General features: G+C 44.9%; 1 protein-coding gene across 4 annotated transcripts in view; it reads right to left on the bottom strand.

The window, feature by feature from the left end:
• Nucleotides 1-2566: 2566 nt before the first annotated feature.
• LOC119455934 (STE20-related kinase adapter protein alpha) overlaps nucleotides 2567-15751 on the bottom strand; it is a 34109-nt gene continuing 20924 nt past the window's right edge. For all 4 annotated transcript variants that reach the window (XM_037717479.2, XM_037717480.2, XM_049669446.1 and 1 more), the window contains exons 10-12: nucleotides 13921-14023; nucleotides 10177-10289; nucleotides 2567-3266 (exon numbers count right to left, since the gene is read on the bottom strand). In XM_037717479.2, coding sequence (XP_037573407.1) covers nucleotides 3187-3266; nucleotides 10177-10289; nucleotides 13921-14023 — 296 coding nt within the window. In that variant the 3' untranslated portion in view covers nucleotides 2567-3186. The remainder of the gene's footprint in view (nucleotides 3267-10176; nucleotides 10290-13920; nucleotides 14024-15751) is intronic.

The raw sequence follows: 15751 nt of genomic DNA, 5'->3' as shown, positions 1-15751 counted from the left end.
GCAGCTAAACGCAATCCTTCATGCACAGGCTACACATGCTTGTCAATATCACGACACCTTCAGTGTCCTAATTGCTATCGCAATAAAATGGCTGTTGTAAATAGTTCTGACAGCAAGAAAAAGCCTAAAATGTATTGGTGAAAAAGCAGCTGAATGTTCAAACGTGCATATTCTAACTTGAGCACGAAACAAATTAAGGTGGGAAACGCACTGCCATAACAACCCATCTTGAGCGCACTACAAAACAATTTTCATGCATAAATTTAGGGCTCATGGAGAAGACTGCGAATACTGTTAACGCGGAAGATATATAAGCGACTGCAGTGACCATAAAGCAATCGTCAATGTGGTATCGTATCAACCATGTCAAAAGCGATGAAATGATGCAATCGCAAAAAGCAGTAACAGCCATACCATATCATGAGAGTTCTGTAGTATAATCTTTTTTTTCTTTCGCGAGAGCAAAGCTTATTTTTTAGCAACAAAAATAATTAGAAAGCTTTATACACAATGAAAAAAAAATTGGAGCCCTTATTTATTTTGTTTCCTAAGGTAATTAACAGCCAGTACTTCCAACTCGTCACTTTAGGTTTGCACAGTATACCTTGGACCTATGCAGAATGGCCATGTGTTCAAAGGTCCGACCTAAACGCGCAGCAGTGAACGGGCCTAGGTTTGACCCGGGCCCGCGGCTTCAAGTCGGGGCCTGGTCTGGGCCCACCAAAAATGTCTTTACCCGGCCCGCGGGCTGGGCCCAGGCTTTCGGGCCAGCCTGGGCCTGTGCAGTGTAGCGGTACCTGCGGTACTAAACGCAATGCCCTCTTTCTTGAGGACAAGGCAAATATCGTGCAAGCAATCTTAATTGGCGAGAAGATAAAGGATGTTGTCGCTCGTTTTGGGATACCACAGGGCTCACTCACTGCTATCTTGAAGTGGAAAGAAGCTATCCTTGACGCCATGACGAACACTACGAGTAGCAGAGAGACAGTGCCGCTCCCAAAATTTGCAACTTGCAAAAATAACTTTTTTCTTTTTTCAGAGAGACACCTAAACTAAAAGTGCAAAAATATACATTCCAAGCTACAAAACCAGGTAGCTTTCTCCTGAAGCAGCATTGAAGGATAATTTTTGACAAGAAAGCCTGAAGGATGCTTTCAGACGGCACCAAGATGGCCTGGCTCTAATAAGTGCTTTCATGGGCGAAATAGCATTTTGAAGTAAAAATACAGCACTTTTCCTCAACGACAAGTTTCGAGCTAGTTTTTTGCCAGCAGGTGTGGCATGAATTGTAGATAAAAATAAACGAAAATTCATTTGTTTTGTTTCCAAGACTCATCTCCGCCCCTTAACTGTAATCATAGTATTTGTTACATGCCAATATTGTCAAGATATGTTTTAGACTTGTTTCATTTTATCTGATCGATTTTTATATCAAGGTTCAACTGTATTGGGCTGCTTTGCACAAAGAATCATATAAACTCTTTGCATCTAGGAAAGCAGATGATCTACATGCGGGCAATGGAACCATGCAGCAAACTTGATGGTCCTGCTCGCTTGCTCAGATGGTGGAGCAGCCCCTGCTCCTCCGCGGTTTAGCAGTAATTGGCCTAATGGGAGCTGCTATTTCACGTAACAGTAATGGGAATGTGAACTGTATGTTATGTTACATCACATTCTTGGTATCAGTCATACTCTCTCGAGAGTCGCTTTCAGTCAAGATGAAATCTACAATGACTACTAATAAGGTGGAACAAATTATTTATCCACGATTTGTACACAAGTCTACCACATAGTCCTTTCATATTCTCTCTCTCCTACCCTCACTCCCTGTACTTCACACCTATTTCTATCTCTCTGTTGGCTGCTACTCAGATATTAAGGTGTCAGCTGGAATGCTGGACAGTAGCAGCATTGTCAAGAGATTTCCTCTGTTCGTATTAGTGCAATGAGGCAATCGCTTACTACTAACAAGCCAATGTCATGATAAAGGGCTACTGCTGCTAGGCAAGGCAACAGGTACAAGTGTTGAAATGGCATTGACAACCAGCACACACTGGCTTCTAAACCAATTTCTTCAAAGAGCCTGACCCAACAGTCCTACAAGAGGTGCAGAAACACTGCAGTAGCAGCGTTGTAAGCGCCAAAAAGCTGCAAGTGCATTTTGTGCTTTCAATGAGGTTAATTTAAATGATTGGGTGTAATGTCCAGAAGCTTCACAGTGCGCTACGAAGGACACCGTAGTGAAGGGTTCCAGATTAACTGTGACCAGTTGGCGTCCTTTAATGTGCGCCTAAGATAAGTACAAAAGTGTTTTGCATTCTGGCCTCATTAGAATCTGGCCGCAGTGGTTGAGAATAAAAAATCTGAGACTTTGTGCTCAGCAGTACAATGCCATAGTCTTTCAATGAGGTATGCCCTACACTTAAAACCTATCTCTAACCAGATGTCTCCTACACATTCATACTTTGAGGTACCATTACTTTACCTTAATGTCACCATTGCCAGCAGCGGTGAAGCAGGTCGCAAGAAACAAGCCACAAATTGAAAGAAAGACAAGAAGGCACTATCACACTAGATGAATGTTTTATTGTAACAAGCTTTTTTTTCTTTCTTTTTTACAAGTGTCGCGATGCTCTGGACAGTGAGGGCATTAAGGCACATTGACACTCCCTTGAACAATCATGTGACCATTTTTTCAACACTCATTCACGTATGAAACACTGAGCTCTGAAACGTCCGCACACAACGCTGCCTCTCCACAATTCCATCATGGCAAAGTGTAAAGCTAAATAAATTAGGAATTCTTAATTAACCGGAACACCTTGTACGGGTTAGGAAGATCCATCGGCAAGAAACTTCAACAACTGGCTTCTATGAACAAGAAGCCGTCAGCTGACCGAGTAGACTTGATAAAACTCTCTATGGCATTATGCCCAAACATATCTGCTACACCTCTACCTCGTCGAAGCGTGCTTACATAAGAAAAAAAGAAAAGTACATGCCGCTACTTCCAGTTTTACATTCTTTCTTTCCTTTCTAAACAATGAGGTATATTTACATATAGCTTGCCTCTTGCAGTGGTACACATTTATAAAGATGAGCAGCCTTGCACACACATGACAGCAGTTAACAAAAAGAAAGTTCTTCACGGTATCTCTTGCCAAAACATGCAATCACGCACAAAGACTAGAACGTCCACACAAACTTTTCACAGTTGGCAGCTTCAGCTTCGGGCAACGATGCTTCGAGGCCCTCCATGTCGATACCTGCGCACGGAAATTCAAGCAAGTGTGAAATAAGACTTACCATGCATGAAAAAAAGAGGAATTCTATCACTACAGTAGTAATATTGGATGCACAGACAACGCGCCTGTGTTTCACCATGGCATGAATAGTGCAGAATGTGCGACCATTCAGTAATTAGTCGAACCCACTTATAACGATACCGGTTTTAACAATACAGTGGAATTTCGTTGATACGATCTTCACGGGAAGCAGAAAGTAAAGTGTATCATCCGAAAATCGTATCATCCAACGTATTATCCAACCAAATCGTATTATTAGGAAAAGAAAAGGAAACGTATTATGCAGAATCGTATCAACGAGATTGCACTGTATATAGGTGGTAACTATGAGAAGCTGCTGCACCGTCAACTTTTGTATGTTTTCTATAGTGAAATAACCCGCTTACTACAATGCCCCCATGCCGCATTATTGGTTATAACGATGTCTGGCTACTGGGTGTCCGTGCCGAAAGGGAAAGGAATGTGAAATCCTTAAAAAGAAAAAAAAAAACAAACTCGAGCCGCTGCACGCCACCGCGCACTGTTTTCCAGCTTTCTCCGCATGGCCAGCCTCACGCAACTCTCTCTCGTCGTCCTTGCACCCCTCCTAACAGGAATGGGCACCCTCAGAAACTCAAATGCACCGTGCCAGCTGTGCTGGGTGCTGCTCCCAGGTTGCTCGCTGGCCCCTCATTCTGCGCAGTTCTGCCGACGGATGAAGTCGCTCCTGCTCGTCTTTGTTGGTTGCATCGAAGTCGTTCCAGGCCACGTGGTTTCTCAGCCTCGCTTGACACGCCGTCAAAATGGAAGATGACTGATCCACCCGCTGATTATCAGCAAAGCACGACGTTGCCCATGAAAAGAAAGCACACTGCTATGGATTTAGAAACTAAGTGCTTCTAACCGATGAGGTGATCGTCGCGAACGTGCTTGCATTGGATAGCAACGATGACAGTGACGGCGACGACGGCATCGATGATGCGGCAGGCTGCCTCAACGTTGTCCTCACAGGAGGCCCTGCAGATGATTCAGTCCCTCCGAGGCTTTGTTTTAGCGAGACAAGTATGTTGGCAAAGCTTCGCGTAAAGCAAGCAAAGCTGATGGACATGGGGCTTTCTCGTGCAAGCCAGTGAGAAGTACGTGGCGAGATGCTTGCGGCGATCTCGCCCCAGCAACCTTCTCAGATTTTTTAAAAGGTCCCTTCTGAGGCCACCAAAGTGGTGGCTTGGCGAAGCTTGCATGTCACTTTCCGCCCGTGACCCCGCTTTGCAGTTATAGCAGTGCCATTCCTGAAGGCCGACAGCCGTGGCTTGTTGCATGCGATCGGAGCATGCAGGAGGCAGAGTTAAGCAGTTAAACTCAACACAATCAGCAGCCGGATGGAGGAAGGTGGCGGGGAGTTTTTTCACAACAGCTCTGCCATCCCCCTATTTTGTGGCACTAGAATATTGTTATAAGTGGGTTTGACTGTACTTCAATAGCGTTCCTTTACAACGTGGCTCTGAACAAACAATGCAATCCTTGCTATGTGCAATGCCTCTTTAGTATCATATTTGCATGAATATAACTTGACCGAAAATGCTACCATGGGAGAAGGGCAACTGTGATGACATAAAAAAGAACTCTGATGCTAGTAATGTGAACGATGAGCAACACAGTTCATGGAGGGCATTTTAATATTGTAATAATAGGTGATTTACTGGTATGATATGTGCCTGGGTAACACTAACAGATTAGCTAGTGCTGGGCATTTTCCCAAGGTGAATCAAGTTTAGTTTTTGCTTAAATAACACATTCGAAAACTAAATTTAAATCGTAATTATTGGCCATAAGTCATTGAACATCCAACCAATTTTTTTATCGTAATAGCCGAACAAAAATAAATGCAGCTGTTTCATTTAAAGTAATTATAGTATATATTAATAAGAAAAACATTAAGGCGTTTAATTTTATGAATGTGGTCCTGCAAATCAGAGTGTATAAGTTCTTGAACTCTGGCGTCACTCAAAAACCACGGCGGCTTCTTGCGTAGGTCCGTCATGCCTGAATTTCGAGATGCGCACCATTTGATCAACAGCAACTTACAAGCTTTCTCACGCCACCTGTTGTATACAATTAAAAGCTGCCATAAACTTTTAGTTTAATCAAGTTCTGTACAGATGTTATGAAAGGCAGTAGTGAGCATGATGGGCCCAACTCAGGCATGGCACTGAAAGGGTCAATATAACACGAAAAATATAACACGAAACAGCGCAGCTGAATTAAACGAGGAAGCAGCGACTTTACAACTGCTAGTAGGTACAGCGGGAGCGTGGCACTGCGGGTCTCCTAACTTCTGCTTGGAGGGACCGCCAGTAGTTTGTGCGCAGGCACGAGTACAAGCAAATGCAAGAGAGAAAATCTGGGGGCTTTTGCTCCTTGAATTTTGAATTTGCCTAGGTACTACGGCGGAGAACTTTTTTTGGCCCTTTGGATACAACTGTGGCTGCTGTTAAGGGATCGATGCTATTCCTAAATAAACGCATCCCTATTTTGATGATCCAAATATAATCTCACTATCAGTGAGGGAGCAGTCTACCTGACTGGAGCAGTATTTTTTTATTTGGGGTGTTGCTACGCTGCGCTCCGCAACACCCCAACGTCCGCCGCTTCGCGTCAGCGCCCGGCACTGTGGCTGCCGCCGCGCAACAGGGCACAAACGAGAGCATGATCCGCTGGCACAGACAGAGCCACCTACAGGGTGCTAAATGTGTTTGAACATGTAGAAGTGCTTTCATTCACAAGAATCTCCTGAACGGTGCAGCATGCACTGGCGTTGTTAGCGTTGTACTTTGGCATCAACTGCGTACTGCCAACACCTCCTACACAGCTGTCGAGGAGGTGTTGGTACAGCGCGGCAGCGCGCGGGCCGTATCTTGAAAGCGATCTGCGTTGGGGGCAGAGCCTAGGCAGTGTAGGTGTGTCGGCGGCTCGTAGCTTCGTGCGTGCTGTGTGTTCTCGGCACTCAGTTTGTGTCGAAGCGATAGACAACAGCACGAAGGTCACTTCGCTCGCTGCTGCAGCGGTGCTTCCTCAAACCAGCGTTTGACAGCGCATGTCTGCGCTCATCGAGTGTGATGTGTTCATGTTTGCCTGTGGGCGCTGACACCATGCTTGTTAATATGGTAAATAAGCGAATGTTTACAAGTTTATACGGACGATAAAACTACTATCCTTACTTTGTATAGCTGTCTACTAATTTGCTATCGCAATCGATGCTTCGACTTTCGGGCGAAACTACAACTTTTTTATCACACGTAAAAATTAAAATAATAGTGTGTGCAGTTCACCACTACTCTCATTTTTCAATTTTTCCTGTTTCTCGGCTCTTACGCTTTTTTTTTTCGGTCCCGTGAAAAATGTATCAGCAGGGTTCTACTGTATGTGCATATGGGATTACAGAATAAGTCATGGGTCACATTGTTCTTTTAAGATAGGGCAAAGCCGTTGCATGTGCACGCTGGTAGCACCTAACCCTCCACCTCCAAGCAGCGCATGCATTACAGCCGATTGAGTGATCGTACGTCCATTTGGCTTCGTAGCTTTTGAAGCCAAACGCACTGCATCTCTGGAGATGACCTAACACGACAGTGGTGGTGCTCTTCTGCTCCACTTACATTCGCGTTACACTTGAATAACGACAAAATTTACCATTTTAAAACAAATATTCCAAATCCCACGGTTTTTTTTCCGTTACACTGGCCACCTGTACCCATTAGATCTCGATTCAATTTGCATACAAGTCGATCGAAGTCAAAACTTGTTTTTTGTTCGAAATGACCGTAAGCTACATTAAGCTTAGGCTACATAACTGTAAGCTGCGTAGCCATAACGCGACACAGCGTGTTTGGTATGACGCCCACTTTGAAGGAAGAGCCATTTTGATAGCTGAGGAGCTGGGAAACTCTGCTGCCCTTGGCGGCTTGACGTCAGTGAGTCGACGATTCACGGTTGACGGGACCAGCTGGAGGCCCTCTTTAATGTGAGGCCGATCGGATGTGCTCTGCGGACCTCGTAGTGACCTGGTACTGCCCCTAAATGAAATGGTTGTGCGGTCTTTAAAGTGCTTAATCTCAAACGAGCTCGACGGCACGGAAGACGACTTGATTCTCGGTTGATCACTTTAAAAGATAGTTTTACTTTTGCGAGACTCGGCTCGTTCCTGCACCGAACCCCTTGAAGTATACAGCTGGCAGTACCCTTGGCACTGTGGGAAGATAGTGAGCTTGGCATAGTGCCAGAAACACTTGTCGGGGAACACATTCGGTGCCGAGTCACGCGAAATTTCACAAGTGAATCTATCTCCAAAAGTGATTACCAAAGAATACTGCCCAAGGAAAGCTTTGCTTCCTCGTCGGACGACAATGAGTGAGAAATTGTTTTCAAATTAGGATTCCTTGAATAAAGGTATGATTTCTTTATCCGTTCATCGGGTTACTTTTGCGGTTTTTATTTCTTTTTATTTTGTGTGACTGGAAAGTCTACCCTCACGTTACAATTGCGGTATTAACGCTTCGCCTACTGAACATCACCGTGGCGCGCAGTTCAAATTTGATTTTGGATGTTCACGGAGATGCTATTTCTGATTTCAGCACCTATGACGAGCTAAATGTGGTCGTCTCAGCGAGCCACACTGCGCTCAGCGAGCAGGCTTGTCGCAGCATTCCGTGGCAGCCGTGGCTGAGCAGACGATAGTTGGCTTCTTTCTGAAGCACGCAATTACTATTCCCGAAATTAAAAAGCAGTTTTACGCTAACTTCATTCTCTTTATTAAACTGCATCAATAAATGTACACAGTAACAGTAGCAAGACGCGCACTGATCCAAACACCATTCTTGATTGCTCATTAATTCGAATTCCGTGGGGATGTTACGAAAATCCGAATTATACAAAACTCTACTAATAAAAGTCATAGAAAAAAAACGGCTCGTCTAAGGCGCATATATGCCTTGTTTTCCGGTCTATAATTTGCATTGTTGTATAAGTCACACCCACCTCATAACAGCAGTTTTAAAAAAAAAAAAAAAAAAAAGTGTGTAAGTTGCACCGGTGTATACGACGCAGCTGTTCATTGGGTAAGCAAGAAAAAAAAAAAAAAGAAAAAAAAGAAAAAAAAAAAAACAGTGACGTTTCACTTGGTGAACGCAGGTCATGCACAAGCGTATGGGTGCAATTCCTATATAATTGCGACAGCAATGATATGGACAATTCAGGCGCATTTCTGCCGTTGTGGGCGCCGCAATGTTTCGTATAAAGTCCAAGGGCAATAACGTCGTCCCCGTGGGCCGTATGCGAGTGAAAGCAAGCGACTGTAAGCCGAATCGTGAACAAGGGAGGAAAGCGGGAAGGCAGTGCGGGAGGGAGGGGGGTTGGCTTGTACTCTGGTAGTAACTGCGTAGATTGCACAGCGGCGCGCGCCTTATTTTGAAAGCGATCTGCAGGCGTGTTTATAGTCTGACGTTCTCGGCACGTGGGCGGGCGTCGTTTGCGGCCAGTCATGCTACACTGCTTGCACTGCGCCAGCCGAAATGCCATCCCCTCTAATTCGACGCGTGTGCCGTCGGCATGTTCTCTTCGGAGCATGCGTAGAATCATCCCCAACCCGCACACTGTTTTGAACGGCTGTCTGCAACCGTCGGCGAAGCGACGTGGGCGCGTTTTAGACATGCTGTCGCTGCCGCTCGCTGCAGGAACGGGCGCAAAGCTGCGCGGGCCGCGCGGCGACACCAGTGTGGCCAATGTGCTCCCTCGCACTAGCACTCTCCCCATCCACGATGGTGCGGAGTTCAAATTATCGGTGGCGGTGTGGATTTTGGTGTAATTAGCGGGATGCATTACACATTGCTTAGAATACATTGTTAGACGGACCGCGGCAGCTACTTCGAATTAACGAGTTGTGCATTAATGAGCTTTTACTGTATCACGAAATAAAGTGTCCAGAAAAGAGTGAGAAGCAGGCTTCTGTTAGCAAAAGGTCGCCTTCGCTCTCCGCTAGCAAGATCCAAGCGCTGCGCACGACTGTGAAATTTGGCTGAGATGTTCACAGAAACGTATGCATACCTGCCAACCTTGCAACATGAAAATTTGGGAGAACGCCGCGCGAGGGGAGGGGGTGTCAAAAAAGAACCCCCCCCCCCCCCAAAGAAAATGCTGGCGGCGTGCGAAACGGCGCATGTGGTACTGAGTCCATACTTGTCACGATTCCGTGAAGTGACACAGCACAAAAACTCAGTCGTGTATGATCTCAGAAATACTTGCAAGTGTACTTATTCTTGGCTTTTGAAAGTGCCATCGATCGTTCCAACTGAACTCAGGGAAACAAAGTGTAGTTCGGCATTCGCACTTCACTCGACAACCTGACAAAGTCAACTGAAGCCTAGCCCACTCACGGTCATATGATTGCTAAAAACGCTCGACCCAGCCTGAGACGAGCCAATCCAGAAAATCCAATATGGCAGCGCTCATCGGCTGCTCGCGTTTGTGGTGGTGCCGGCGGCCGCTACCACGATTCACGGTGCATGCTGGTGACAAACTGCTCCCGCGCCGCTTTTTCGCATTGTTATATTACAGGCAAAAAAAAAAAAAAAAAAGTGGCGGCCACTTTTCGGGAGATTTGAGGTCACGTCCGTACAATCGAGAGATGTGAGAAAAATTTGGGAGAGTTGGCAGGTATGCGTATGGTATCCGCAGATTGTGTTTTTTACCAAACCTGACGGCTGGTTCAGGACCCCTTTAAAGTCGACCCTCTTTGTCCTATACAAATTTGGTTAATAAAGCAACATGACAAAGGAAGCATAACAGCTTGAGGAAGGCAAGACAATGTATGCTGAAGACAACAAATCTAGACACTCACTTTTACAAACACCAGGTCTCGGAGTAACTGTTGCAATGATTTCTGGCAAGGTAGACGGCGACTTGCGGCAGAGTTTGATGAAACTATGGGTCATAAGCTGCTGTGCAGATGGCCTGATGGGAGGAAACAAAATTGATCACCATAAACACACACTGATCCTTCTGCAACACAGGCAACCACATATGTTCACAAATGGGTGCATTACCCCTGCACCATGTCAGTCGCAAGCAAAGAATTGCATAGATAATCATGCTATTCTGCACCATCATTAAAATTTATGAGTGGCTTTTGCATTCGCTTTGCATCGCAAGCAAGACAAGTAGCAGTGAATGCAACCCTAACAAAAAAATTGCACGTTCTTGTAATGGGCACACTATGTCTGTACGATAAACACGTCAGATTAACACACTTCAAGTTTTCCAAAGTATGCAGTAACAAAAACGGGGCTTTTTAATTTGACAGGGAGGCACTGATACCAGAAAAAAAAAAAAAAGGATTTGGCTAGGTATGCTGCTGTCATTACAATTATGAGTTGTTTGTCATGAAATTTGGAAACATTCTTCCATGAGGAAACATGACGTTGCATTCTCCTACATTTAAAAGCAATGCCCAAGGTCAAATACAAAGTAACTTTATGTGTGGAAGCACCGAAATTGCTTGTGGGGAGAAATCCAAGTTATGTAATCGGAGAGGTTTCGTTTTTTGCACACGCTGACTGACCATCTGATGCTTAAAGGTCTAGCAAGGGATGACTCTTACCAGGGCAATGAGAAACTGGAGCACACAATGACTTGGAAATCACCAGTGTTAGAAGCCTTGCAACTAAGCTGTGATCTTCTAAAAGAGATTGCATTACACTTCATACCTTGCTGGCTGTGAGAGATTCTCTAAAGTGAAGTTCTGCATCATCACTTATAATGAACACCACAACCATGTGAAAACAAGCTGATGTTGATAGGAAGTATTCCACTTCTAAATTCTCTTTCCTGCCTACAGCATCAGAAATAATGTGCAATAGCATCAAGTATAAACCGCATGCAAGCGATCTTGCACAAGACAGCGACAAGCGACGCGATGGAGATGGCTGTCGCGTTCGCCCGTCACCTACAAGCCGTACCGCATACGAACGACGACTTTGAGTGACATCTCCCCGGTGTTGCCGGTATGAGGGCATCAAATACGCGCCGCAACTGCCGTGACGCGAGCTTTATAAGTTAAGTTGATGTGTTTTACCGTAAAGAGCAACATAAATATTTCTAAATGTCTTTCACTAGGTTCTTATTCTTGCAAGTATCAAAATTTAGTTGTTTGCTCATTCCATGCAACAATCGGTAGTATCTGACTGATGTACATCTGTTCTGGCTTCGTGCTATTGGCTAGTCGCTCATAGAACTTCCAGGCGACCGAGCGGCAAGTTCTAGATTTCCAGAACCGAGCAATTGCAGGACAAGACCAAGCGATTTGTTCGCGCGACAGCCGGTTTCGTCGCTCGAAGCCGTCACTTGTCGCCATGGCGCACAAAATCACCCTCATGCGGTTTGGGCTTCATTTGGCAACACTTGCTGACAGCCAAGAAGGAAAGGCCTTCCAAAATACAGTAGAATCTCGATATGAATCTCTCAGGATGGCACAAAAATTTATATCACCCGAAATTCATATCGCCCAAAAAACTACTCAAATCTGGAAATTGAGGGGGGACGCGGCAATAAAATGGCCGACTTGCTAAAAATGTCAGATATATTGTCTGCAATTTAAAGACCTTTCTTTATCACAAGGTGAAATATTTGGAAGGAATATGCAGCTGACTAAGAAAATTGCACTTTTTTTACTGTGTTGTCTTCGAAATTGGGAAGAACATCAGGTTTTGGGAGATGCTATCGCACTGCTGATTGCACGAGTGTGGCCATCTTGGTATCGCTGTAAACACGAGATCGAAGAGATTCAGATAGCCGCAGCGTTGTATTTCTGCATAAGGAAATACAGAAAAATAAAAAAAAGAAAAGCAAGTGTGAATAAGGAAAACTAGCATCGCGATTCATTACTGCGGTCCCGTGGTGTGCAGGTAGCGCTCCTACTGACTGACGTAAATTTAAATTACTGGCCCGCTTGTCTCGCGCATATTTTGCAACAGCGAGCTGTGCACTTCACGTGTTCCGAAGCTGACATTTCAAGATCTGCTGCAGTTATCTTGAGTACCTTTCACTGCTGCGTCCTAGCTGCTGCCTGATGGTGATAAGGACATTATTTGCGCACGGGAATCTGTTTGCTTACTTTTCTTCGCGACGGCAAATCTACTTTGTATTGGGTGATCTGATAGGTGCAAAGGCAGAAGAGTTTAGAATTACAATAGGGTGCCGAAGACTATGGAAGGCATGGAATAAATAGATAAGGTTACTCATGGAAGCAAATGCTGCCAAGCTTGCTGACTGCATAATACATTGTTGTGTGTGCTTGCCGGCTCCTGATAAAATTGCAAGGCATTGGAAAACTGGTCTGCAAGTTGCGTGATACTTCAGAAAACAAAAGTTCTTGTGGTTTTTTTTTTTGTTTTTTAGGGAAGGGACGGGGATGCACAGGTTGGAGTCGTTGGTTAAGTCAAGGAGTGATGAAACTTGCTCTGGCAACACGAAGGCAACTGGCGCGTTGATGCGGCTTCTTTGCCGGCCTGCCAACAGCCATTGTCTGGTGTTACTGGCGCACCAGCACCTCCTCGTCGGCGATCGCGCGGCAGCTCGATTGTATCACCTGCCGCGGCGTCAAAAGTTATTTGTAACATTGAAATTTAGCACATTGTAAGCTACTGGACTTGGGCCTGGACTTATTGAAAAATTTGTATCCCGAAATTCGTAGCAGGCCTGATTATATCACTGAGATTCTATCGTAATTCTGCAGAGAAAGTGGTTTCGCGTTTCACAGGCTCGCTAAAAAAAATTGGCAATATCAACCAAAGGATGAAGCATTGACAGTGATAGCAAGGTTTAGCGTTGCACTTGAACTCATCAGGGTCGTTTGAAGCACACGCAGGTGTGACATGTTGGTGCGATGCAGCACGCAAGGCAGGACTACGGTGCATGAGATGAGACTAACAGGAAACCGTTGGTGTTAGTCAGTGCCTACCTTGACGTTTGCTGTGCATTATACTTGGACCAGTGCATACACACACACAGCAGCTTAGCAAGAATGCTAGTGTGCCTATATTGTGTGCACACACATGCTCATGCAAGCAGCGGAAGGCAGAATGCTGCACTTGCTCTGCCACTGAGGCAGTTGAGCGTAGTGTTGACAGTGCATCCACTTTTGTCATTTTTGCAGCCAAATGCGCTCGTGTGTCAATAGTGGATCAGCACTACAACGTGGCATGAATGCGCCTCAAGTGTCTTTATGATTGCTATCACAATAAGATGCAGAAGTTATGCATGAGCATCTGATCCACAGAGGGAAATTAATAGAGGGAAACCTGGTGACAGTGGTTAAGTTGTAAAATAGGCAGTTCAACCAGCATGGGATTGATAGGTAGTATACACGGATTGGCCTAAAGTTCTTATTTTGAACGATTTTTTGTGACTTTGGTGAATTGATAATTTTCAACGAAGTACTGCAATGATTTACAGTGATTATGCATGTGCACAAGGCCTCCTTGCCTTCAAGCGACCGGAGAAATATCGCCTGGATATATAGGAACATAAGGCGCAATGAATAACACCACAAGTACGTCCGCAAGCTCGAAGATCACAGTGTACCTACCTCAATGTGGAATCCCTCTTGAGACACTGGTTGGTCAGGGACATGAACTCATTGCCAAAGAAGTTTGCCTTTGATGTGCTCTCACCACCAGCCTTGCACATGTCTGAAATTGACCCAAACATTACAAAGCTGCCATGAACATGCGTTTCCATGCGTTTCCTACGTTTCCTGTAATACACTAAAATAAAAATTAATATTCCATTGTCATTTGCTGAACTGAAACGGTGATCCTGGAGTTAATGTAGGAGGTGCACTTACACCAACATTTGAATTTTATAAATTTTTTTTTTTAAATACCTTCACTGCACTTCCATCATTGCCCTTCCAGCTGCGTGAGGTCCAGTTGGTTGGTATTATGGACAATAGAAAATGAACCGGACCAATGAAATAGAATCATTACAAAATGCAGCCTGAAGATTTTCTTATTCTAGCTGTTGCCTTCATTACCAATCATCCATCTCCAGGAAGAGAAAAAAAAAGGAAACGTTTAGAGGAACGTGTCATAAGAAGATTGTGTTCAGGCGCAACGAATAGTATGTGGTTGGCACAGATCTCATAAGAGTTTGTGTACTTGAAAAGTGATACACTGGTGATTCATTGTGCATTCACAATAAAATGCAGAAGTGATGCATGACCATCTGATACACAGAGCCTTCACCAAAAAATAAGGGAAACCTTGTTTACTTGTTTTGTCCTTAGTTCTTGTTCTGGCGTGGTCTTAAGAATATGTCGTCCAGCTTGACGCAAAATACTAGAGGATGTGCGAATACTCGAATATCACCAAATTGAATAATTAATGCTTGAATGATTCGTTTTGCAAATTTAATATGAACTTTTCAATTTTTCAATATAATTGGTGTAGAGACCCACGCAGTACCATATGTCGCATGTCACCCAAGCGAGCGTTTCACTTCGTTTTTGGCGCAAAAAGAGTGCTGAGCGTGACGCGGCTGACACTGTAGCAGACTGTCACTGAGAGCACTCCCCGATGTTGGGCCAATACCAGGACACTGCAATTCGCAGAACAGCGCTGCGTCGGCCGGGGTTGCCTCTACCTATACAAGGTTCATAAAGGTTGGCAGGACCGATCGAAATGATAATGCAACATGAACAGAGGGAATGGCAACAAAACTAGCACATATTTCGTAAAGTGTGAAAGCATGTGGGAAGATCGGGCTGATTAGCTACAGATATGCATGCAGATTTTGTTGGGTATGCACTGACAAAGGTAATGCCACTTCAACAGGCGTCACTAACCCACCCGTGTTATCTCGGGGCTGATCACTGATAAGCCATCCCTATGAATATATTAGCAGTAAGCGTTCCGTGACGGTTTGTGGCCTGTTACCACATCAGGTAGTGGCAAATTTTGGTCACGGCCACACTACCTAGACCATTAGGGCTAATTGGCGCTTCTACATCGGTCGTCGTCGACTAACGTTACGGTTTGGTGCCCAATTGACGTACATCTATTCGCACCAGCTGCACGACACTGGGGAAGTTGACAAACCACCCTGCAAACTAAAGCGAGTGCACAGGATGGCAACAAACTTGTTCACGGTGGCCATCTTTGCAATACACAGTACAGGCAACCTCTTGTTCCCGATGCTGCTCATAGATGCACATCGGACTCATTTTGTAGCTTCCTGCAGTCCGTCACAAGACTAGCTTTCAAGGCAAGTGCGAAAGTTTCATGTCCCGGTTGCATGCATTTGCGATTTGTGTGCATGGTGGATAAATGAGGGAGGGGGCTCCAGAGCAAGAGTTGCAAGAGTCCATGACCCTCTAGATTGCAAAATCTTTGACAGGTCGCAAATCATGTGGAACCTGA

This window comes from Dermacentor silvarum, chromosome 6, assembly GCF_013339745.2.
Source record: "Dermacentor silvarum isolate Dsil-2018 chromosome 6, BIME_Dsil_1.4, whole genome shotgun sequence".
NCBI lineage: Eukaryota > Metazoa > Arthropoda > Arachnida > Ixodida > Ixodidae > Dermacentor > Dermacentor silvarum.
This window is presented reverse-complemented; position numbering and strand designations above follow the sequence as displayed.